The 22,328-nt window shown below is 63.4% G+C and overlaps 2 protein-coding genes across 7 annotated transcripts in view; one reads left to right on the forward strand and one right to left on the reverse strand.

The window, feature by feature from the left end:
- Positions 1-1,981, forward strand: part of TRIP10 (thyroid hormone receptor interactor 10) — a 58,290-nt gene extending 56,309 nt beyond the window's left edge. For both annotated transcript variants that reach the window (XM_075902287.2, XM_075902288.2), the window contains one exon: positions 435-1,981. In XM_075902287.2, the coding sequence (XP_075758402.2) occupies positions 435-583 (149 nt within the window). In that variant the 3' untranslated portion in view covers positions 584-1,981. The remainder of the gene's footprint in view (positions 1-434) is intronic.
- On the reverse strand, positions 1,384-20,754 carry SH2D3A (SH2 domain containing 3A). 5 transcript variants are annotated; one of them, XM_075902286.2, is made up of 10 exons: positions 20,739-20,754; positions 12,042-12,169; positions 11,029-11,465; positions 10,487-10,584; positions 9,410-9,999; positions 8,690-8,805; positions 7,364-7,535; positions 6,590-6,701; positions 5,563-5,748; positions 1,384-5,108 (listed from the first exon to the last, which is right to left on the reverse strand). In XM_075902286.2, exons 2-10 carry the CDS (start codon positions 12,147-12,149, stop codon positions 4,936-4,938), a joined length of 1,992 nt encoding a protein of 663 aa, XP_075758401.2. In that variant the 5' UTR covers positions 12,150-12,169; positions 20,739-20,754; the 3' UTR covers positions 1,384-4,935. The 5 variants fall into 5 exon arrangements, with proteins under 5 accessions (XP_075758401.2, XP_075758400.2, XP_075758397.2 ...); XM_075902285.2 differs by lacking the exon at positions 20,739-20,754 and adding an exon at positions 20,602-20,713; XM_075902282.2 differs by lacking the exon at positions 20,739-20,754 and adding an exon at positions 18,331-19,786.
- Between the last annotated feature and the right edge of the window lie 1,574 nt (positions 20,755-22,328).

Here is a 22,328-nt window from a genome sequence, read left to right on the forward strand (position 1 = left end):
CCTTCCGGTGCTGGCTGCGTGCATAGGTCAAGCAATAGGGATTCATTTTAATACTGAAGGTCTTGAGTTCAAATCCCGCTCTGGGTTGGAGACGTCACCGCCACGGCAGGGTACATCTCCAAACCCCTGTTCGGTCCACACCCGCCCCCTGCGGTGTTGGCAGAGATGCCCTTTGACCAGCGGCCTGCTGGGATGTTTCCTGGTGAATGGGGGACAAGGAAGGGTCGCTTGGGGTCTAATCCATTCTTCTATTTCTGCAGCCAGCTATTTTGGGGAGGGGCCCAGAGGGGTCCTGGGAGATTGGCCGTAGGGGCCCTCCCATCTCATCCCAGGCATGGCAGGAGGACCAAGCTGAGTTCTGAAAGGGGATTCATGCTTCTGTGGCCCTTGCCTTGATTTCCCTCTCCTCCCTCCCATCTTCCCCCTCCCCCCAGGCTCCAGCGAAGGTACCATCTCCATGACAGAGGGGGAGGAGCTGAGCCTGATGGAGGAGGACAAAGGAGACGGCTGGACCCGGGTGCGGAGGAGCAAAGGCGGCGAGGGTTACGTGCCAACGTCCTACCTGCGGGTCTCGCTGAACTGAGCGCGGGACTCCCCGCCCAGCTGGAGAGCGGCTGCAGGGGGCAGACTGGGGGGTAGAATGATGCTGCTGGATCCTGGGGTGGGATTCATGGGCACAGGCGTGGAGGTGGCCTGTGGCCCTGTGGGCAAGCAGTGGTGCCCACTTGCACAGCCGAGTGCCTGAGAGGGGAAGGAGAACCCCCCACCTCCCTCTCTGACAGGCCTGGAGGTGCTTTGTTTCAGCCCAGCCATCTCGGGGTGGGGAGGAGCGGGCGGCGGGTGGCTTGCAGTGGGTGCGGCCGGGGTCGTGCTGGGTTTCTGGCTGCTGAATATAGGGGGCTGGTATCTGCATTTGTGCACCCTGCCTCCACCTCCCGTTCTATGCCCTGTGAGTAACTCGCCCTCTTCCAACACACAGCTGCAGCCCTCCTCCCTCTGCCCCATGCTGCAGGGCCTGGGCTGTAAACCCCATTTCCCCTGGGGTAATGGCAATAATCCCTCTGTCCACAAGGGATATGATTCACACTCCAGGGTGTTCCTATGCTGCCCCCCACCCCTCCCAGGCAGGGCTCATTGGAGCCTGTTGTTCCCCCTGCCTAGGTGGGACACGTGGCGGGGGAAGGGAGCTCACATAGGGGTGAGGTTCAGTGGGGGTGGAATAAAGGGGGGGCTTACGGACTAGAAAATGCATCCTCTCCCTCGGTTCTTCCACGCTCGTCCCCCTGCCCGCATATTAAGCATCATGCTGAATTTCGGTTGGGTGTTTCTCTCCTGGGATTTGAACCCAGCCTTCTGTGGGCTGGCGCTAGCCTGGAGGTTAAGGGCATGGGCGCCCCCGGCCCTGCACCTCAGTGAGTTCTCTGCCCAGGCCTGTGGGTCTGAATTCTCCTGTCCCACCAGCTCCATCATCTGCCGATCTCCATCCTCTCTCCTTCCCACCTGCCACCGTGGCCACGACTTGCACTTTATTCCCCAGACTCGCCCAGCCAAGGAAAAGAAAAAAAAAAAAAAGCAAAAAGTGCCTGCTGCATACATGTATCTGCCCCCAGGGCTCTGAGCGGCTGCCCATCCCTTCCGTGTAAGAATTCTTTTTTTTAGAGGACTCTAATATATTAGTCTTTTATACAGTGACCAATTACTGCTCTCTTAGCCTACGCCGCAGTTAACCTGTAACAAGTGTAAATTGTCTTGGCTTCTCTTCACCCTGTGGAGGGCGGGGGGCAGGTCTTGTCTCCCCTCTGCTTCTGAGCCGCGGTGCTGGAGGTCGCTGGGCCGGACCCCTGGCGCTCGAGCCGAAGAATGTATTCCCACTGCAGCCTGGTGCCTTTTACACTTTATGTAAATAGTTGGGTTCTCCCCCCTCCCCCTTTGCCTCCCATGAAGTTTTTAAGAAGTTTATAAAAACGATACAGATTCTGGCGCTGAGGCCTGTTTGTTTCCGCAAAGGGAGGGGAGCGGAGCGGTTCGTCTGGATTCAGGGCTGCCGCTGTGAGGGGAAGGGGACAGAGTGGGCTGTTACTGGAGCAGCGACGGCAGCCGGAACCCCAGGCCCTTTAAATTACCATCAGAGCACCGCATGGTGCCATCTGGGTGGCACTGAGGACTGGCTGGGGGAGGCAGGGCCTGGTCTAGGTCAGGGGTGGCCAACCCATTTAACAAAGAGAGCTGAAAAAGCAGCAGAAAAAATGCAAAGAGCTGCACCAGAATTGTTGAGCAAAAAGAAGAAAAGAAGAAAAAAAAAAAAAAAAGGAACTGCCCCTTTAAGAATTGTTTGGCCATATCAGGCTCCTGTTGAGGGGCACCCCCCATTGCTGCCCCCTTGAGTATGGGGGGTGGTGCCATTTGGGGGGGCTTAGGAGCAGCTTTGTGAGCTGCATGTTTGGGGGAGACGAGCCGCACGTTGGCCACCCCGGTCTAGGCTGTGCTGAGAGCTAGCTGCCCATAGCCCTGCCCCATCTACCTGAGGGGCCTCCCCCTCTTTCAGGGAGCCTGGAGCTGAGCCCCATCACCCAGGACCTGGTGAAGTCCGCTGCCAGTCTTGTCCTTATCACAGAAACCCCTAGGCCCCCCAGCTGGGTGTTGCTGTGCAGCCTGGGAACCACTCAGCTGCCCCCCAGGGCCCCACCGGGCTCGTGGGGCCTGGAGACCTAGTCCCTGTCTTCACGAAGGCCAGATCTGGCCCAGCCGTCTATCAGCACATCACCCCCCCCCCCCCCCGGGGCCCATTAACCCACCCCCTTGCCAACACGGGGCTAGCGACCTACCCCTGCTGCACGCAAGCCCTCGGTTGCTGGGCGTGCCTCCCTTCCGGTGCTCCTCCCGTGAGCACTGCAGTGGGCTGAGGACAGGCCCTAGCACCTCTGACCCTGGGAAGATGCTCTGGGGGGGTGAGGCGGGGTGGCCACCCCAGGCTTGGGCGCGGGGTTAGTAACTCCCTGGGGGCAGCCCCAGCCTGGCTGTACAGGGGTAGGTGACCGTCCCTGACCCCACTCAGGCAAAGCGCCTTTGGCTGCATGTTCCCTGCTGCAAGGGAGGCGCGTTGATAGCAAAATAGCTACCGTGCTGGAGAGCTGGGCCGGGCCGCTTTTTAAGCCCTAATTGAAGCCTGTCCCCAGGTCTGGCAGGGGGGTCTGGACTACAGCGTTTGTGCCTCTGTCGTGCCGTGAAACCCTCGGGGGGAGATCAGGCAGTGAAAAGACAAGAGCCTGGTTATTCATTTGGGGAAACTAAGGCACAGAGGGGCACTGGCAGGCCTGCGGCTAGACCCCAGAGAGCCTCATGGTGGGGCGAGTGGGTTTGGAATAGGGGCCGCCAGGACTCCTAGGATGGGGGGTGGGAGCCAGGCCTGTGGGCTTCTATCAGCTGGGGCAGGAGCCTCTGTTGATGTTGCTGGGTTTTGCATGGACCTGGCCTCAGTTTCCTTGGGAGGGACGTGGTATTTGATTGTCCAGGCTGAAGTACTCCACAGCGCGTTAGAGGCCACAATTCCATTGCTGCGTCTACCCGAGCAGGGGGCTGGTCCCAAACTGTCACCAGCCCCCCCTCCCCCCCGGGTGGGTGTGGGGAAGACAGGGGCCCCCGACGAAGAGAGCAGCAGTTACTAGAGGCTGCGGGGACAGGAGAAAACTGCCCAGCTTAGCTCAGCCAGCGTTTGCACCGGTTTATTCAGCCTGGGGGAGGGGGAGTTGATTTCACACCCTAGTGCTAGTGGCATAACACCCCCCCCCCCCCACACACACACACAAAAGTGCTGAGCCGGGAGGCCTTGCCTCCACCCACCCAGGGCTCTCTGTAACCCGGTTAAATTCCTGCCCTCGGGCCTCCTGGCCAGCTGCTCCCGTGGAGACCGAAGGGGGGCCCGGAGGAAGGGGGGAGGCACAGGACAGCGTCGTCTGGTTTCACTTCCCCGGCCCCCAGCTGCCTGTGGCCCCGAGGGCTGGGGCCTGGGGTGGAGAGGGGAGGCTGCGTTAATTAAAGAGCAGCTGGCAGCAGAAGCCAAGTGGCCCAGGGTAACCCTTGCCTGGTCTCTCTGGCCCTTCAACCATCTGCTCTACCTGCTGGCTGCAGCCCCCAGGCCTTTCCTGCTGTAACCATTAGGCCGTTCTCCCCCCTTGCCCACCCCCAGGCTTATGAGTGGGCAGATCACAAACAACTCAGGTTTGCCCATGTAAAGAAACAGCCCCCCTCTGGCCCAGGGGAGCTCTCCTAAGGGCAGCAGTGCATGGCTCCCCCTTTGGGCCAGGGCCCCCTTGAATGGTGGGGAAGGATCCGGGGGTGTCTGCCACTCTGCCCTCTCCTGGGCGAGGCAATGGAGCTCAAGCCCCAGGCGGTGAGTTCTAGCCCTGTTCTAGCACCCGCCTAGCTTGCCACAGGCTGCCACGTGGCCAGCATCTCCCCCGGCCCTTCTGCCTCCCTGCAGGCCACCCCGCTGCCTGTTGCTCAGTGACCCAAGCCGGCTAGGAGAGTCCTGGACTTTATTACTCCAGCCGTCCCTCCTCTGCTGGGAGGGGGAGTCCCTCCCACCTGCCGCTCTGTTTAATCATCTCCCCCTCTCCCACCTCGGCAGAGGGGAGGGGGGCCGCTTGAGGTTGCATTTGGAAAGCCGCACACTCCCTCCTCCGAGCGTGGGTACGCGGCGCCGCCACCTCCGAGAGCCCGGGGCTGGTAGACTATTGCACTGGCGCGAGCGACCTCGCCGCGTTCACGGGCCTTTGCTGCTGGAGGGCCCCACGCAGCCTAAACGTTGCTCTGCACCAGCCCGGCGCGGGGCCAGGTCTGTGCCCCCTGGGCGGCGGTCGTTCCTCCCGCGGGTGCCGACGCGGCTCACCGCAAGCCGCTGCGCGGGGTCCAGGGCCCGGCGGTGGGGGAAGAAAGTCAGGGCTCTGGTTTGCCGGCTGGTTCGAGTTTCTGGGACAGCACCGTCAGGATGGTGTCGAATTTCTTGTAGCGCCCCGCCTGGGCCCCGGCCGCTGCTTTGCTGCCCCAGAATAAGCGGAGCGCGAACTCCGTTTGGAACGCTTCGAGGAGCTCCGGCGTGGCTCGGAAGCCTAGGGCGACACAGAGAAGGGGCTGAGACACACAGGCAGGCGGGGGGGGGGGGGGGGGGGGCTAAGACTGGGCTTTACTGAAGGCCAGGACTCGCTCCCCCACATCCAAGCGAATTGGCGGGGGACGCTGGATTTGAAAATATGAATTGGAGCGGCCTTGGTCGGGCCTCGTGGGAGTTGCAGTGCAGTGGCCTCATGTCTGCCCCCTCCCCCCATGATCAAGTCTCCCTGTTTGAACTACATCCCCCAAGATGCACCACAGCATCTCCCGTCAGGGTGCAGGGAGCAATGGCTTCATGGGCGTCCCAGTTTATGGTGCATCATGGGAGACGTAGTCCAGCTGGGGCGCTTACCCCAGAGACAATGGAGACGTTGAGGCAACTGAACTACACCTCCCATGAGGCTCTGGGACAGGTCCAAGCCGGGGTGGGATACGGGGGCTCTGCAGCCCTACCTTGGAGCTTAGCCTCGGCGGTGGCTTTGTAGGCTCCGGCGCTGGTGGCGATGCAGCGGGCGGACTCCAGCGTGCGTAGGAGGAGGTCGCAGCTCTCCTCGTGGTCGTCCCACAGCTGCTCCCCTTCCATCAGGCTGATGAGCGGCAGGAGGTGCGGCACGGCCACCTCTCTTGGGGAGGAGAGCTCTGCAGCCCGGGGACAAGGGGCAGACAGATGCCTTGAGCAGGGGTCGGTACCCGAATGGGTATCCCGCCTGGGCCTTGCCCCCGGGCGCTGCTGCCCTCCGCTCTCCTGCACCGCCGGGAGCTGGCCCCACACCGCCCCAGCCCCCCAAGGCTTCTCCCCGAAGCTGCTCCTCGGTGACGGCAGCTGGCACGAGTCAGCGCAACGGGGCCCCATGGGTTTTGAGGCCGTGGGGAGGGGCCAGCGAGGGAGGGGCCACACGTGCCCTTCCACCCGCAGGAGGCTTGGCGGGGCAGGGTGGGGCTGGGGTAGCAACAACAAGAAGACTGGCCAGAGAGGGTGAAATGCAGCCCTGGTGTTGAGGGGCAAAACTGCTCGGGGGGGGGGGGCACTATGGACAGCACAGTGGCTGGGTGCAGAGGCTGCTGGGAGCAGAGGAGGCTTGGACACACCAGGCGCCTCTGTCTTCACAGTCATTGACGCACACACGTCACCTGCAGCGCTTGCATGGGCCTGATAGAGATGGGGAAACTGAGGCTGGGGGGGCTAGGTGTTTTGTTGTTAGGGAGTCTGGGGCCGAGCAGGGGATTTGCCTGAGGGGAGGGGCACATTTAGGGGACCTGTACCATTTGGCAACAGGTGTGGGGAGGGCCCAGGCTAGTATCGCGCAAGCCCGGGTAAGGGCGTTCATCCACCCCCACCCCCATTCTCACTTCTCCGGGTGTCAGCCGCCCCCTGCGCCTCTCCCTGGGGTGAGATTCACCCCCCGTAGTGCTCCTGCCACGTCCCCTCCCCCCGGGCTCTGTGGGGAGCCCCGGGGCAGCCAGCAGGCCCCCGACTCACCTTCCCCCCGGTTGAGGCGTTTCATGAAGGGCTTGAGGTCCTTCTCGAAGGCGATGGCGCTCTCGGTGTGGCTCTGCCGCAGCTTCCGCCACGTCTCATCCAGCCGCGTGATCTGCAAGGGGACGGGGCTAGGACTGAGGGGGGGCTCCTGTGAGGGGCCATGCTGGGCAGCGACCGTCGCCAAGCCGACCCTGGCAACACTGTCCCGCTCTCCAGAGCCAGTGACACCCCCCGGGAGCTCAGCGTCCAGGGTGGGACCAGGGGGGGCTGCATTACCATGGGGCGAGGGTCCTAGAACTACTCAGTTGGAGGGGAGTCCCATTCCCCAGGGCCACCGTGCTTAGGGGCAGAGCAAAGCCTATTGGCTCCCAGTATGACGGAGCAACTCAAGGCCTGCAACCTTGCCCAGGCCACCTGACCAAGATGGGGGTCCCCACTGTGCCGGGCGCGGCACAGAACGATAGCCTGTCTCCGCCCTGCACAGCTCCCTGGTTGCACACACACACACACTGCGGTCAGGAGAAACTGAGGCCCAGAGCGGGGCAGGTCACAGAACCCAGGTCTCCTCAGCCACTAGATCACGCTGCTGCTACCTAACCTCTCCCCTCGGACCAGGGCAGTTCTGCGCCCCACCGTGTGGGCTACGCAGCAGCCCAAGCCACGGGGCTCACAGCCCTTGATGAGACCCACCCAAACCATCCCTCTGTGTAGGCCAGGGCCAAGGCCGGTCTCCACTGGGAGCAGGAGCTATTCGACCCCCAGCCCGCCCCTCACCTGGGGCAGCTGCAGGCTCTTCATCACAGCCGACAGCGCAAACAGGTCCCCGGCTGAGCCCTTCAGCTCCATGGCCAGCTGGATGATCTTATGCAGGGTGGCGGCTCGCTCCGCCACGGCCCCCGTGCAGCCCAGGATGTCCACTGCGATGCCCAGAGCAATGAGGTGGTGTCTGGAGGGGGCAGACACACCATAGCGGCTGAGTTTACCCCTCCTGCTACCCAACCCACAGGCCTTTTGCTAATAGGTGGCGCTACCCAAGGCAGGTAGGGTGGGTGTGGAGAAGCTAAGCAGGTTTGGCCTTGGTTGTGTGTTGGAGGGGAGACTAGTAAGGAGACACCCTCTAAATGCAGTGAGGACCTCAGGAGGGAGAATAAACCGAAAACTTAGATCAACCTAGCTACAGTGTGACCATCCTGGACATCAGTCTGCAGGGCTGCTGTGTGTGCATCAGTGTGTGTGTGTCTCCCCCTCCCCCAGGTGCCCCAGAATAGCTCTAAGGAGCTATGGGCTCAGTAGGGGGCTGCTGACTGCTTCTGAGGTGCAGTGCAGTCTGCTGCCACGACAGGCAAGGAGCTGCCTTAGCCCCACCCCTGATCCCCCTGCAGCAACGTGCCTCTGACATGCCATGAGCCATCCCTTGAAAACCACTGGCCTGGGAGTTGCTCTGCCACCGTCCAGATGAGACTCCCACTTTGTCTCTGCAACTGTTTAGTCCCCAGCCGTACGGTCAGGTCTACATGGCACATCTGTCTCAGGGGAACTACGGTGCTCGGAGGGTGACACCCCCCCCTGAACACCACGGCCATGCCCACCCACGGCTCGGTGCACACGGTGACTCGGCTCCCGCTCACACCGCTCCTGCCTCTCCCGGAGGTGGCTTAATGCCGCTGATGGGGGGCCAGTGTCCTCCTTGCTGGAGCGGTGCGGCGGCATTTTCACGACCCCAGCCCGCGGGATCCTGGCTGCTGTCTGGTGAGTGTGTTCGGGTGCGTCGGTCCGGCCTGGTTTCACAGTGCAGTCCCGAGCCGGTACGGCCCCCTCAGCTGGGCGCACGGAGCCAGCGCCCGGCAGCCCAGGGGGCAGCATCACACCCCATGCAGGGTGGCCCTTATGTGAAGTCCAGACTTATCCCGCGGGCTGTAAAGGGCTTTACCAGACCAGGCCTTGGCCAGGTCCTATTCTACCTTCCCTTTGGGGCTTCAATTAGACGCCTCCTACTGGTCCAAATCCTGCTGTGCGGCTGTTTCCGTGATCCTCGTGCCCTCCCCCAGAAGCAGCCGCATTTCAACGCTGCTGCGGCTCACCCCGGCCCCAGGCTGGTACCTTTCCAACAGGTCCAGGCGCAGCTGGTGCCCGTGAGGCAACGTGATCAGCTCCAGACCCGAGCTCACCCCCATGGCTCGCTGCTGCTCCCGGGACACCCCGGTGATCCTGCCAACCTGGTGCAAGCAAACACACACGCGTAGGGTGAAGGCCTGAGACCTGCCGGGACAAAGGGACCTGCCTGCCAGCGAGCAGTGGAGGGGAGCCAGATGGCTGGGTCCCCCAAGGGGGGGCATGCCGATCCGCCCATTCCGCGGTCGCTGGGGAGCGAGCAGGACTCCAGCCGGGCTCAAGCCGGCCCATCCCAGCCGGTCCATACACCACCCCCTCCCCATCGCCGGGATCACTGCGCCGCAGGGATTTGGGATCACTAGGGGGCGCGCCCCGCCCCACAGTTCTGAACCCAGTGCTTCAGTACAGCAGTAGGGGGCGCTGTGCTGCCAAGGAGGGGGGGCCAAGGTGGCGCGACCCCCGCAAAGGCAGAGCCAGCCCCAGTCCCCTCTGCTCCCCATAACTCCCCGGAGCCTGCTTCCCATTCTCTGGGGCTGCTTCCATTGGAGCTAGGAGTCCTGGCATGCCAGCCTCCCCTCCCCCCACTAGACCCCCATTTCCATTCCAGTCCTGGTACCCAGAGTCCCCCTCCTCCCCCCGCTCTAACCACTACACCTCATCCCCTCCCAAAGCTAGGGACAGAATCCTGCCCCGCGCTCCTCCCCTTACCAGGCAGTCCATGTAGAGGACGTGCAGGGCCATGGTCCGGCAGTCCTGCTGGCCGAAGATCTCCTTGAGCCGTTTGAGGGCACTGGGCTCCAGAGGCTTGTTGTCGGGGGGCAGGAGGAGGGAGTGGAAGCTGTGGGGCTGGAAGGAGGAGGCTGTCTCCAGCAGGGGGCGCACAAAGCCCCCCCGCTCCTCCTCCTCGCGGCGGCGCAGCTGGGGGAGCGGCACCGCCTCGTCCTCGAGGAAGCCGAAGGCCGTGTCCGTGGCCCGGGCCCGGCCCCGCCATTTCTCGTCGGTGTGCAGCCGCGCCACGTGACTCCGCCGGCCGGCCGGGGCTTTGGGCACCAGCTCGCAGTAGGTGCTGAGCTGCTCCGGGGAGGCGTCGCCCAGCAGCAAGGAGGGGGCCCGCAGGGGCTTGGGGGGAGCCTTGGAGTGCAGCTGCCCCTCCGAGCCGCTCAGGGCCACGCCCCCCTCTGGCTCCAGGCACCGGGGGGCCGTGGGCCGCAGCACGGGGTCGCTGCCAGTGCGGAAGACGGGCGAGAGGGGCGGAAGCTCGCCCCGCTCCTGCGTGCCAGCGGGAGCTTCCGGGCTGCCTGCAGAGGGAGACGGGAGCCTGTCAGAGGGGGCCCCGTGGGCCACGCAGAGCCTGGGTCTGATCTCAGCCAGGAGCGGGGTAAAGCCGAGGTCACGCCCCTAGGGACGGGGCACTCACACCGGCGAGAAAGCAGCGGGGGGCCGACCGGAGCTATGGGGCCAGATCCCCAGCTCTATCGCCACTGGAGGCAACAGAGTGGCAAACCGGTTTGTAAGGAGTCTATTATTTGGTGTATTACGGTAATGCCTGGGCGCCCCCATTAGGGTGCACAACCCTGTTATGCTGGGATCTGCACGTTATCTATTAGATATATTACGGTAGCACCTAGGCAGCTCCTCTGTCATGGACCAGGAGCATGCTAAGTGTGGTGCATTCTCTTAGGTGTATTACGGTACCACTGCCTGATGGGGCTGCACATATCCCCACAGCCCCTGGCCTGGCCCCCCAGTTGGGGGCAGGGGTTGATTCCTTGGCCCCCCACATACCTGTGGGCAGGTTACCGTCAGACTGCGCCGTGTAGAGCGAGGGGCGCCGGCCCAGCTGATCCAGCCCGGTGGGGTGGCTCCCGCTCCGGTCTTTCGTCCTGCAGGGAGACCCGTGACACCATGAGTCATGGGCCCCCAGGCTACCGCAGAGCCCCCCCCCCCCCCGAAAAGAGCCCCCGCCCCGAGTGAGGGGGATGCTGGAGCAATGTGCCCAGCTGGCAGAACTGGATCCTGCCCTCCACCGGGCTGCCCCATGGAGCGTGGCATCAAAAGACCCACTGCATTGATGGGGAAACTGAGGCAGGGAATGGGGAATGTGTATTCCCCCGCCCTGTCACATTGTGACTTGATGGTACAGCAGGAATGGAACCCAGGACTCCTGACTCTGAGTCCTCCCTGGTGAAACCCATAAGATCCATAACTCCCCTCCCAGGGCTAGGACACCCAGCTCTCCCCCTGCTCTAACCACTAGACCCCACTTCCCTCCCTGAACTGGACAGAGAACCCAGCAGTCCTGACCGCCAGCCCCGCCCACCGCTCACCGGAGCAGGTTCCCCTCGGGCGACACTTCCCCAACGGTGAGTCCGCGGAGGCTGAGTCTGCGGGCAGGAGCTGCATCCCCCTTGGCCGGTTCCTGCCCGTCCAGCTGGGGCTGGTGGCTGGCCCCGTAGCGCTCCTGCAGCCAGCGCAGCGGCACGGCCCTGTTGACGGGCTGGGAGACCACGGCGCCCGAGGTCTCCGAGACGGGCTTGCGGTTGCCCACGTAGAAGCGCACCAGGGCCGGCACGTTGTCAAACTGGTCCTGCTCAAACTGGAAGAGGGTGCGGGAGTAGCCCAGGCGGGGGCGCAGCACCACCCGGATGATCTTGAAGTGCAGGGTCTCGCCCCGCCACCGGCAGGACAGCACGTAGTCCCCCCGGCTGGAGCCTGAGTCCCGGATCAGGAAATCCCCGTCCTCCGCCAGCAGGGACTCTGCCTCCTGGGAAGACAGGGGCTGTTCACTGGTGGGGATGGTGGGCAGTGGGGTCTAGTGGTTAGAGCAGTTGGGGCTGGGAGTCAGGATTCCTGGATTCTCAGCTCTGGGAAGGGAGCGGAGTCTAGTGGTTAGAGTGGGAGGGTGGGGAGCTGGGAGTCAGGTCTCCTGGGTTCCATCCCCAACTCTGGGAGGGAAGTGGGGTCTAGTGGTTAGAGCAGCAGGCGGCTGGGAGTCAGGACTCCTGGGTTCCCAGCTCTGGGAGGGGAGCAGAGTCAGGACTCCTGGATTCCATCTCCATCTCTGGGAGGGAAGTGGGGTCTAGTGGTTAGAGCGGTGGGGGGGCTGGGAGTCAGGACTCCTGGGTTCCATCCCCAGCTTTGTCACGGGCTCCCCGTGCGACCTTGGTCAAGTCACTTCCCCTCCCTGCACCTCGGGTTTCCCATCATCCAACAGGGACACTCCCGGGGCCAGCTGGACTGGGCCCCACTGGCAGGGCCCCGTCCACTGTAATGGGACTGACCTCAGCTGGGGCCTCTGGGCACTACCATAAAACACCTAATAGACCGGCATTGTGGGTACCTCCCGTGGCAGGCAGCCGTGGTACCACGCGTGGCTCCGCAGCTCATCCGTGCTGAGCTTCAGCTCCTCCTCCAGCTCCTTCCTGAGCTTCTCCTTGGCCGAATCCATGGTCACTCCGCTCAGGCCACCTGGGCGGCAAAAGGTCAGAGGTCAGCAATAGCATCTTCCTCCCATGGGCTGGTTCCCCCAGAGTGGCTCATTCCCATGAGGCCCGACCTTTCCCAGCCTCAGGACCCGGCAGTTTCCTACCAGAGCAGACAGGGATCCTCCCCCGGCCCCCAGCAACCCCTCCCTTGCCACTGCTTGCAGGACTTTGCCCCCCACTCCTGCCCGGCCGTCCATTAACCCCTTCTGTGCTTGGTGCTCTAGCACAACAGGCCGCCTCTGCTCCCGTAACCAATCCACAGGCTGGGTTAGCGTGTCCCGGTGCCAGTGGGAACCCCAACGCGCAGGCCTCCTGGGCCGCGACAAGCACCAGCACCTCTCACACCCCCATTGTGCATCACAATCACACCCGGAGCCGTCCACCACGCTTGGACACTGCTCGGCCAGGCGCTGCAGGGACAGCGAGAGCCAGCTGGGATCAGGGCCCCGTGGGCCGGGCGGTGCACAGACACAGCGAGAGACAGACCCTGCCCCAGGTGGGATCAGGGCCCCGTTGGGCACGGGCGCTGCACAGACACAGCGAGACAGACCCTGCCCCAGCTGGGATCACGGCCCCGTTGGGCCGGGCGCTGCACAGACACAGTGAGAGACAGACCCTGCCCCAGGTGGGATCAGGGCCCCGTTGGGCCGGGTGCTGCTCAGACACAGCGAGAGACAGACCCTGCCCTAGCCGGGATCAGGGCCCCGTTGGGCCGGGCGCTGCTCAGACACAGCGAGAGACAGACCCTGCCCCAGCTGGGATCAGGGCCCCGTTGGGTCGGGCGCTGCTCAGACACAGCGAGAGACAGACCCTGCCCTAGCCGGGATCAGGGCCCCGTTGGGCCGGGCGCTGCTCAGACACAGCGAGAGACAGACCCTGCCCCAGCTGGGATCAGGGCCCCGTTGGGTCGGGCGCTGCTCAGACACAGCGAGAGACAGACCCTGCCCTAGCCGGGATCAGGGCCCCGTTGGGCTGGGCACTGCACAGACACAGCGAGAGACAGACCCTGCCCCAGCCGGGATCAGGGCCCCGTTGGGCTGGGCACTGCACAGACACAGCGAGAGACAGACCCTGCCCCAGCCGGGATCAGGGCCCCGTTGGGCCGGGCGCTGCTCAGACACAGCGAGAGACAGACCCTGCCCCAGCCGGGATCAGGGCCTCGTTGGGCCGGGCGCTGCTCAGACACAGCGAGAGACAGACCCTGCCCCAGCCGGGATCAGGGCCCCGTTGGGCCGGGCGCTGCTCAGACACAGCGAGAGACAGACCCTGCCCCAGCCGGGATCAGGGCCCCGTTGGGCTGGGCGCTGCACAGACACAGCGAGAGACAGACCCTGCCCCAGCCGGGATCAGGGCCCCGTTGGGCCGGGCACTGCACAGACACAGCGAGAGACAGACCCTGCCCCAGCCGGGATCAGGGCCCCGTTGGGCCGGGCGCTGCACAGACACAGCGAGAGACAGACCCTGCCCCAGCTGGGATCAGGGCCCCGTTGGGCCGGGCGCTGCACAGACACAGCGAGAGACAGGCCCTGCCCCAGCTGGGATCAGGGCCTCGTTGCACCGGGCGCTGCTCACAGGGAGCAATAGATCCAATGGGGAAAGGCAGGGCAACAATTCCTCCTCTCGCTTTGCCTCTTAGACCGTGAGTTCTTCAGGGCAGACGCTCTCCGGCTGGTCTCAGCGGAGGCCGGCGCAGCGCTCAGCACAGCGGCAGGGTGCAGGGGGAGGCAATGCTGGTCAGGGCCTCTAGACCAGGGGTTCTCAGTTCTTTTCTCTCCTAGGCCCCCCCACCCCAGTATAAACTCCCTGGCCCAGCTGTGCCACAACAACCAGGTTTCTGCAGACACAAGCCAGGGCCACTGTTGGGGGAGACAAGCGGGGGAATTGCCCACACGCTGGTGGGGAAACTGAGGCACAGTGGGCCCCAGGAAGCTAAGATGGTCAGGCTTTAGCTTCAGCCCCCAGTGGCTCGTGGCTCTGGGGCTTTGGCTTTCTGGGCCCTAGCATATCTAACACCAGCCACGCCTGGCAGCTCCCCTGACCCCTGCTCGCAGCCCCCCAGGGTGAGAGCCACTGCTCTAGACTCTGCTGCAGCAGACACTAGTCCCGCCTGTTCTGTGGGTCACGCGGGGGGGGCCGAGCCGAGAGGCTGAGGAAGAGGAAGGTGATAAGGAAGGGGGAGTGGAAAGAGCGACCTGCCCAAAGCAGCCGTGGCACAGAATCCTCTCCGCTCCCTTTCCCCGGCTGGGAGCCGGCCTGCTCACCCGCGCCAGAGGAGACTGGCCCTCGGGATGGGACCCTCCTGTCCCCACGGCGGATCCTCCGGACTCTCTGCTCGGGGCGGGCCCCTTCCGGTTCACGCAGCTCCTTGCCTAGGCAGGTTATCAGGCGCGGAGCACACCTTGGGATGCCTGGGCGCTGAGTCAGCCGCACTGGGAGCCCGCCAGCAGCCCGTGACCCCTGCAGGCCGGAAGAGTTCCAGCCCAGCGAGCCGGGCCCGTGGTGCAGTTACAACCGTCTGGCGGGGGCCAGAGCCTCGGCGCAGGGGGCCAGTCTGCACTCCGGCTTAGGTAGGAGAGGGAAATGCCCCTACAGGATTGCCCTGCAGCCAGCGGGCGCCTCCCAAGGTCACTGCACCCTGGGGCCCCGCATGCTCCTTACGGCACCTCCCCACGCAGCCAGGGCGCCTGCTGACCTGCCCTGCTCCCCACAGCACCCCCCCACAGCCAGGCCTCCTGCCCTGCTCCCCACGGCGCCCCCTGCTGGGAGAGACAGGGACTGGCACAGCCAGCCCCCCACAGCCAGGCCTCCTGCCCCGCTCCCCACGGCGCCCCCTGCTGGGAGAGACAGGGACTGGCACAGCCAGCCCCCCCACAGCCAGGCCTCCTGCCCCACTCCCTACGGCGCCCCCTGCTGGGAGAGACAGGGACTGGCACAGCCAGGCCTCCTGCCCCGCTCCCCACGGCGCCCCCTGCTGGGAGAGACAGGGACTGGCACAGCCAGCCCCCCCACAGCCAGGCCTCCTGCCCCGCTCCCCACGGCGCCCCCTGCTGGGAGAGACAGGGACTGGCACAGCCAGCCCCCCACAGCCAGGCCTCCTGCCCCGCTCCCCACGGCGCCCCCTGCTGGGAGAGACAGGGACTGGCACAGCCAGCCCCCCACAGCCAGGCCTCCTGCCCCGCTCCCCACGGCGCCCCCTGCTGGGAGAGACAGGGACTGGCACAGCCAGCCCCCCACAGCCAGGCCTCCTGCCCTGCTCCCCACGGTGCCCCCTGCTGGGAGAGACAGGGACTGGCACAGCCAGCCCCCCACAGCCAGGCCTCCTGCCCTGCTCCCCACGGTGCCCCCTGCTGGGAGAGACAGGGACTGGCACAGCCAGCCTCCCACAGCCAGGCCTCCTGCCCCGCTCCCCACGGCGCCCCCTGCTGGGAGAGACAGGGACTGGTACAGCCAGCCCCCCACAGCCAGGCCTCCTGCCCTGCTCCCCACAGCGCCCCCTGCTGGGAGAGGCAGGGACAGGAGCAGCCCACATTGCCCCAGTGTTGCTTCTGCAAGAGGCAGCAGAAGGATCGCAAGCTCAGTGGGCCACAGACTGAGCCTTTCAGCTCCCTCTGCCCCCGGGCCCACACCAGCTCTCTGCTCACCCAGCCCCTGGGGCCCACGTGTCTCAGTATCCCCGGGCCGCACATGGGGACCCCCTGCTCACGCCCTTCCTAACACGTTCCTGTGCCGGGAGCGCACCTCGGAGCAGTGGTTCTGTCCAGGGCCCAATGGGGGAGCTGTGAGCAGCTTCCAGGGGTCCACATTAGACTCCCTGGGGCCCTGTATTGCCTGCTTGCTACGCCCCAATGCCCGCCTGGCTTTGAATCTACCAGCCATGCAGAAAAACTGTTGTTGTGACACAGGCGGGCCCTGCGATTTTTCTAGCTAGGGCCCTTCCAAATTCATGGTTCTCTTTGGTCAGTTTCATGGTCACGGGATTTTTTAAATGATAAATGTCGTGATTTCAGCGATTTACAAGTGTAGTGTCCCGGTGATGTCATTGTAGGGGGCTTGGCCCACAAAGGGTTGTGGGGTGGGGGAGGTCCCAAGGTTGTGTGTGGGGGGGTCCTGCTCCCCTTACTTCTGTGCTGTGCCTGGGGGCGGCGCTGCCTTCAGAGCTGGGCACCTGGCCATCCAGCTCCGAAGGCAGCGCAGACGGGCCGATGCCAGAACCTCCCCCACCTTGCGACCAGTGTCCCCTGTGTGCGGTTCAGGAGAGATTCAAATGCTGCTCGGCTGATTAGCAGAGCACCCACTGGCAGGTTTTTTTGGTTCTCCTGGTGGTGCACATTCGCACATACCTTGGGGCACCTAAGATTTATTCCACACATGGATGGCAAAATGAGTGGGCACACAGGCTGTGATCCGTGCACGTCTCTTTTGGGTGAGTCTCCCCCTGTGCAATCAGTAGCGTACAGGATATAGGGTCAAAGTGCACACACCACAGGGGTGGAGACGGATCTCATGATCCATGACGTGTTTTTCAAGGCGGTGAATTTGGTAGGGCCCTAGCTAGAGCCTGTTGGCGGAAGGGGAGCAGGGCGGCTCAGAAACAGAAAAGCTGAGACCCCCTGCCTTAGAGCTGAGACCCCCCCCGCCGGTACCACTGGACGGACACGCCGTCCCCTTTGCACGACACGCCGCAGCTGCAGGTTGGGATGCCAATCCCACGCCTCCTCCCAGGGGGGCCAGGTGCCCCCAGGATCTTGCTGTGGCCGTTGAACATCATCCTAGGAGCCCCAAACAAACAGGGTTGCTGCGAGTCTGTGGAGCCCCATGAATTAGCGTGAGGACGGGGCAGCTTGCCTAGCTAGGCGAGGCCTGAAACAACCAGAGAACCAGGAAGTGGGGAGAGGACATAGGGCAATGCAGGGGGAAGGGTCTGGCGAGGAAACCCACCCACTCTGCCCACCTGCTCGGGAGTAAGAAGGGTTCTTACTGTGGTGACTGCCCCGAAGCCCTCCTCCATAGGACTCCCAACACCAGATGGGAAGGATCGCCCAGTGGAAGGGGCATTAGCTTAGGAACTGGGGAATCCGCCACTCATCCCTCAATGTTTCTGGGCCCCCCTCAACACCGCGAGACCACCAGCACCTTCTCTCCCTGCCTAGTAGCAGGGAAGCTGACTTGATTCTGGTCCTTTTCGGGGATCTGCAATTCACCAGGGTGCAGTCAATATCACTCTGCTTGGCACAATCATAGAATCATAGAATCTTAGAACTGGAAGAGACCTCAGGAGGTCATCAAGTCCAGCCCCCTGCTCTAGGCAGGACCAATTCCAACTAAATCAACCCGGCCAGGGCTTTGTCAAGCCGAGACTTAAACACCTCTAGGGATGGAGACTCCACTACTTCCCTAGGTAACCCATCCCAGTGCTTCACCACCCTCCTAGTGAAATAGCCCGGTGGCTAGGTTTGTAATTCATGCTTCAGTTCGGAAAAAAAGCAAAAAGCAAAAACCGTGCCTCGCAGCGCTTCCACTCAGCTGTGGCGAGCGGAATTCTAAAGCCCCGATTAAATACAATGCAAACAACTCAGCAACCCAGGACACCACCTTAAAGTCAACAAGGAGTCTCTAGGACATGTGACACGCCTCAGAGCGGTCGCCGTGTCAGTCTGTAGCTGCAAAAACAGCCAGGAGTCTGGTGGCACCTTAAAGACTAACAGATTTATTTGGGAACAAGATTTTGCGGGCAAAGACCACTTTTGCCCACCAAAGCTTGTGCCCAAATAAATGTTAGGCTTTTCGGTGCCAACAGACTCCTCATTGTTGCTTCGATTTGTGGGCATTTGTTTTTAACCCAGGAGGCCGTGCTGTGCATCTGTCTCTCTCACTCCCCCAGAAATCTCCCTAACAGGTTTTTTTAAAACGAGTAACTTTTTGGTTTGTTTGTTTAATCGGAACATTTTCAGAAGTTTCTTTCCCACGTTGCTTCCCGTTCCGAACAGCAGAGGAGAGAACAGACGTTCTGGCCCCTGCTATAGGCACGGTTGTCGTCTTTACGATCAGTAACTCTCCCCTGTGTTGGAAGGGAAGATTGAGATGCACTGGAAGGTCCATTAGTAAGAAATACTGCATGAGAGAATTTTCAGAATTCTTACTCACAGTCCCACCTCATGCCCCTAACAAAGACCAGGATCCTACTGCTCCAGGAATTGCATAAACACGTGGGAAGAGACGGTTCTTCCCCTGGAGATCTGACAATCTAAACAGACAAGACAAAGAAAGCTCTTGATCCTCATTTTACAATCGGAGCACTGAGGGTCAGAGGGATGAAGTGACTCACTCAAAGGATTTATGAGAATCCCCGATTCCCAGGGCAGCACTGACCCCACAAGCCCACCCTGTTCTCCTTTTTCCTCCCAGCCGTCCTGCCTCAGGTTTCCAATGTGTCCAATGCAGCACAATTTCTCTCTCCCCCCATCCACCCGCCCAGGTTCTGAGCCCGGAGCCTGCCTTTGGCTCGTCTCTGCTTGTTGTGCATGTATGTTACTGTGGAAAAGCAAGATCCACTGCTCCGGACAGTGTCCTAACTTAGCCTGACCCCACCCGCAGGAGCCTGTGATGACAAAGCCGGAGCACCGAAAGTCGCATCATTCCGCCCACAATGAGAGAGGAGGTGCAGAGCCAGTTGGGCAACTGGGCAGGGTGGCAGGATGCTGGCTTGGATGGGCCCATTGCTCTGACCCGGGGCGAGGGCAGGGGGTTGGTGGAATTCCAGGCGCGACGGGCGCATGGGCTGATCCTGCATCACAGTCCCCGCCCTGAACCCCGTGGTAAGCCGCAACGCAGGGGCCTTGTGATGCCGTCGCTTTCCTGGCTCTCTCCAGCCTAATCTTCCAGCCCAGCCCCACGGCCCAGGACCTGCCCACCCAGCCCAGGGCGTGGGAACCCCTGCCGGCCCTGCAGCTCCATCCTGGGGAATCCAAACACAAAGGGCTGGCCCGGCCGCACAATGGAGAGGAAATCCGCCGCACTGGTGCGCTTCCCCCCAGCCCCTGCCGCAGGCCTTGCTAGCTGGAGCAACCCTGGATAACCGAGCCAGTCCGACTGCAGGAAGGAAGCCGGTCACCCAAAACGGGATATAACACGTGTGTGTTGTCGGAGCAACTGCAGCCGCTGCCTCCATCACAGCCCACGCGCCCGCTAATCCTTTCCAGATGTGTGGAATAAATTTTGCGATGTGCGCTGAGGGATGTGTGAATGTGCACCGCCAGCAGAAACACAAACCTAGCGGTGAGTGTGATGCTACACAGCTGGGTGGCACTGGAATGTCTCCTGAGCGGCCACCCACGCGCCCAGCTCACAGAGGGCACTGGTTGCAGCCCGGGAGGTTAAATATCAGGTAATTGAATAGTCGAGTAATCTCGTGAATTCTTATTGGTTAGTCGACTATTGTATAGTCCCCGGGGGTGGGGCTGGCAGCCAGTGCGCTCTGGCCTCTCTCTCGAGGAGAGATACAGAGGCAGCAGTGCGGGTGCCAGGCGGCAGTTGGTCCGCAAGGGGAGCCAGTTTAAAAACCAGCTGCCCTCGCAGACCAGCAGCCTGCCACCCCGCACTGCTGCCTCTGATACCGAGGCAGCAACCCCTGTCCAGTGGGGGTGGGTCTGCGCTCCTGGACCTGAAGCGAGCGGGAACTGAGCCAAGCTGCCCGCCCACCCGCCTACCTCCTAGTACACTTTAAATGCAAAGCCGCAGAGGGGGTAGGACCCGGACCCGGCTCAAGCCAGGACTGAGCCCAGCTTCTGACCAACCTGCTAAAAAAATATACCGGTGGGGGAGGGGGATGCGTGTTGTCTATGGCATTAACCTAGAGGCTTTGGCTTATCGGTTAATCGGTTAGCCGACTACATATTACATCCCTAGTTGCAGCCTGTGTGAATCACCCCAGCCAGGCCTGGGTGGGCACCACCTCCCAGCTGACCCACAGGCTGGCCAAGTCCTGATGCCCCCACGCAGATCCCAGGCCGCCTCTGAGGGCAGATCCAGGATACCCTGAGGGTATTTCCCGCACACAGATGGTCAATGAGCCAGTGCCCCCTTCCAAGGGCGGGCAGGCGGGTGGGTGGGTGTGGACACCCTCCAGCAAACAGGGTGGGGTGGGGGGGGGGATTTAGGGAGAGCTCCACTCTCCAGGGAAAGTCTGGGAAATGGTGGTGAGGAGCAGAGACAAGAGTCCCCATAAGTTCCCCAGGGGAGGGGAAGGGGGAGGTCTTTGCGCCCATGCTCCCCAACACAAAGCCCCCCCCCCCCATCCGGGCAGGAGCCAAGGGGAACATCCCCCAGCTCAGCGCCAGGGCCCCCAGAGCACATAACCCCCCCGCCCAGCTCTCAGGGGCGCATCCCCGCAGATCCCCCCCCCCCCCCAGATCTCACCTCCAGGGGCTCCTAAGGGCGCGGTCCCTCCCCGACCCCGCCTCCAGGACCCCGCCTCCAGCTGCCCCCCAGCGAGGAGCCACAAGGGGTCCTGCCTCCCTCCCCCGGCCAGGGCAGGCGCAGGGCGCGTCTCGTACCTGAGCGGCCAGGGGGTCCCGTGTGCGGCTCCGGCTCCCGCCCCGGCCCCATTCCGCGCATTCCAGCGCCCGCGGCTCCGCCCCGGGACCCACCCCCGGGAGCAGCAGAGGGGCCAGGCGGCGCCCAGGGCAGCCGGAGGGCGGGGAGGGAGGCTGGTGAGTGGGGGGAAGGTGAGGTGTGTCGGTATCACTGTGCTAGTGAGCCCGCGGGTGTGAGCCGGGGCGTGTCGGTATCGCTGTGCTAGTGAGCCCGCGGGTGTGAGCCGGGGTGTGTCGGTATCACTGTGCTAGTGAGCCCGCGGGTGTGAGCCGGGGCGTGTCGGTATCGCTGTGCTAGTGAGCCCGCGGGTGTGAGCCGGGGCGTGTCGGTATCGCTGTGCTAGTGAGCCCGCGGGTGTGAGCCGGGGCGTGTCGGTATCGCTGTGCTAGTGAGCCCGCGGGTGTGAGCCGGGGCGTGTCAGTATCACTGTGCTAGTGAGCCCGCGGGTGTGAGCCGGGGTGTGTCGGTATCACTGTGCTAGTGAGCCCGCGGGTGTGAGCCGGGGCGTGTCGGTATCGCTGTGCTAGTGAGCCCGCGGGTGTGAGCCGGGGCGTGTCGGTATCGCTGTGCTAGTGAGCCCGCGGGTGTGAGCCGGGGCGTGTCGGTATCGCTGTGCTAGTGAGCCCGCGGGTGTGAGCCGGGGCGTGTCGGTATCGCTGTGCTAGTGAGCCCGCGGGTGTGAGCCGGGGCGTGTCGGTATCGCTGTGCTAGTGAGCCCGCGGGTGTGAGCCGGGGCGTGTCGGTATCGCTGTGCTAGTGAGCCCGCGGGTGTGAGCCGGGGCGTGTCGGTATCGCTGTGCTAGTGAGCCCGCGGGTGTGAGCCGGGGCGTGTCGGTATCGCTGTGCTAGTGAGCCCCCGGGTGTGAGCCGGGGCGTGTCGGTATCGCTGTGCTAGTGAGCCCGCGGGTGTGAGCCGGGGCGTGTCGGTATCGCTGTGCTAGTGAGCCCGCGGGTGTGAGCCGGGGCGTGTCGGTATCGCTGTGCTAGTGAGCCCGCGGGTGTGAGCCGGGGCGTGTCGGTATCGCTGTGCTAGTGAGCCCGCGGGTGTGAGCCGGGGCGTGTCGGTGTCGCTGTGCTAGTGAGCCCGCGGGTGTGAGCCGGGGCGTGTCGGTATCGCTGTGCTAGTGAGCCCGCGGGTGTGAGCCGGGGCGTGTCGGTGTCGCTGTGCTAGTGAGCCCGCGGGTGTGAGCCGGGGCGTGTCGGTATCGCTGTGCTAGTGAGCCCGCGGGTGTGAGCCGGGGCGTGTCGGTATCGCTGTGCTAGTGAGCCCGCGGGTGTGAGCCGGGGCGTGTCGGTATCGCTGTGCTAGTGAGCCCGCGGGTGTGAGCCAGGGCGTGTCGGTATCGCTGTGCTAGTGAGCCCGCGGGTGTGAGCTGGGTGTGAGCCGGGGTGTGTCAGTGTGACTGTGCTAGTGAGCCTGCGAGTGTGAGCTGGGTGTGGGCAGGAGTGTGTCAGTGTCACTGTGCTAGTGAGCATGCGAGTGTGAGCTGGGTGAGAGCTGGAGTGTGTCGACGTCACTGTGCTAGTGAGCCCGCGGGTGTGAGCTGGGT

Source organism: Pelodiscus sinensis, chromosome 31 (assembly GCF_052426305.1).
Source record: "Pelodiscus sinensis isolate ZL-2025 chromosome 31, ASM5242630v1, whole genome shotgun sequence".
Lineage (NCBI taxonomy): Eukaryota > Metazoa > Chordata > Testudines > Trionychidae > Pelodiscus > Pelodiscus sinensis.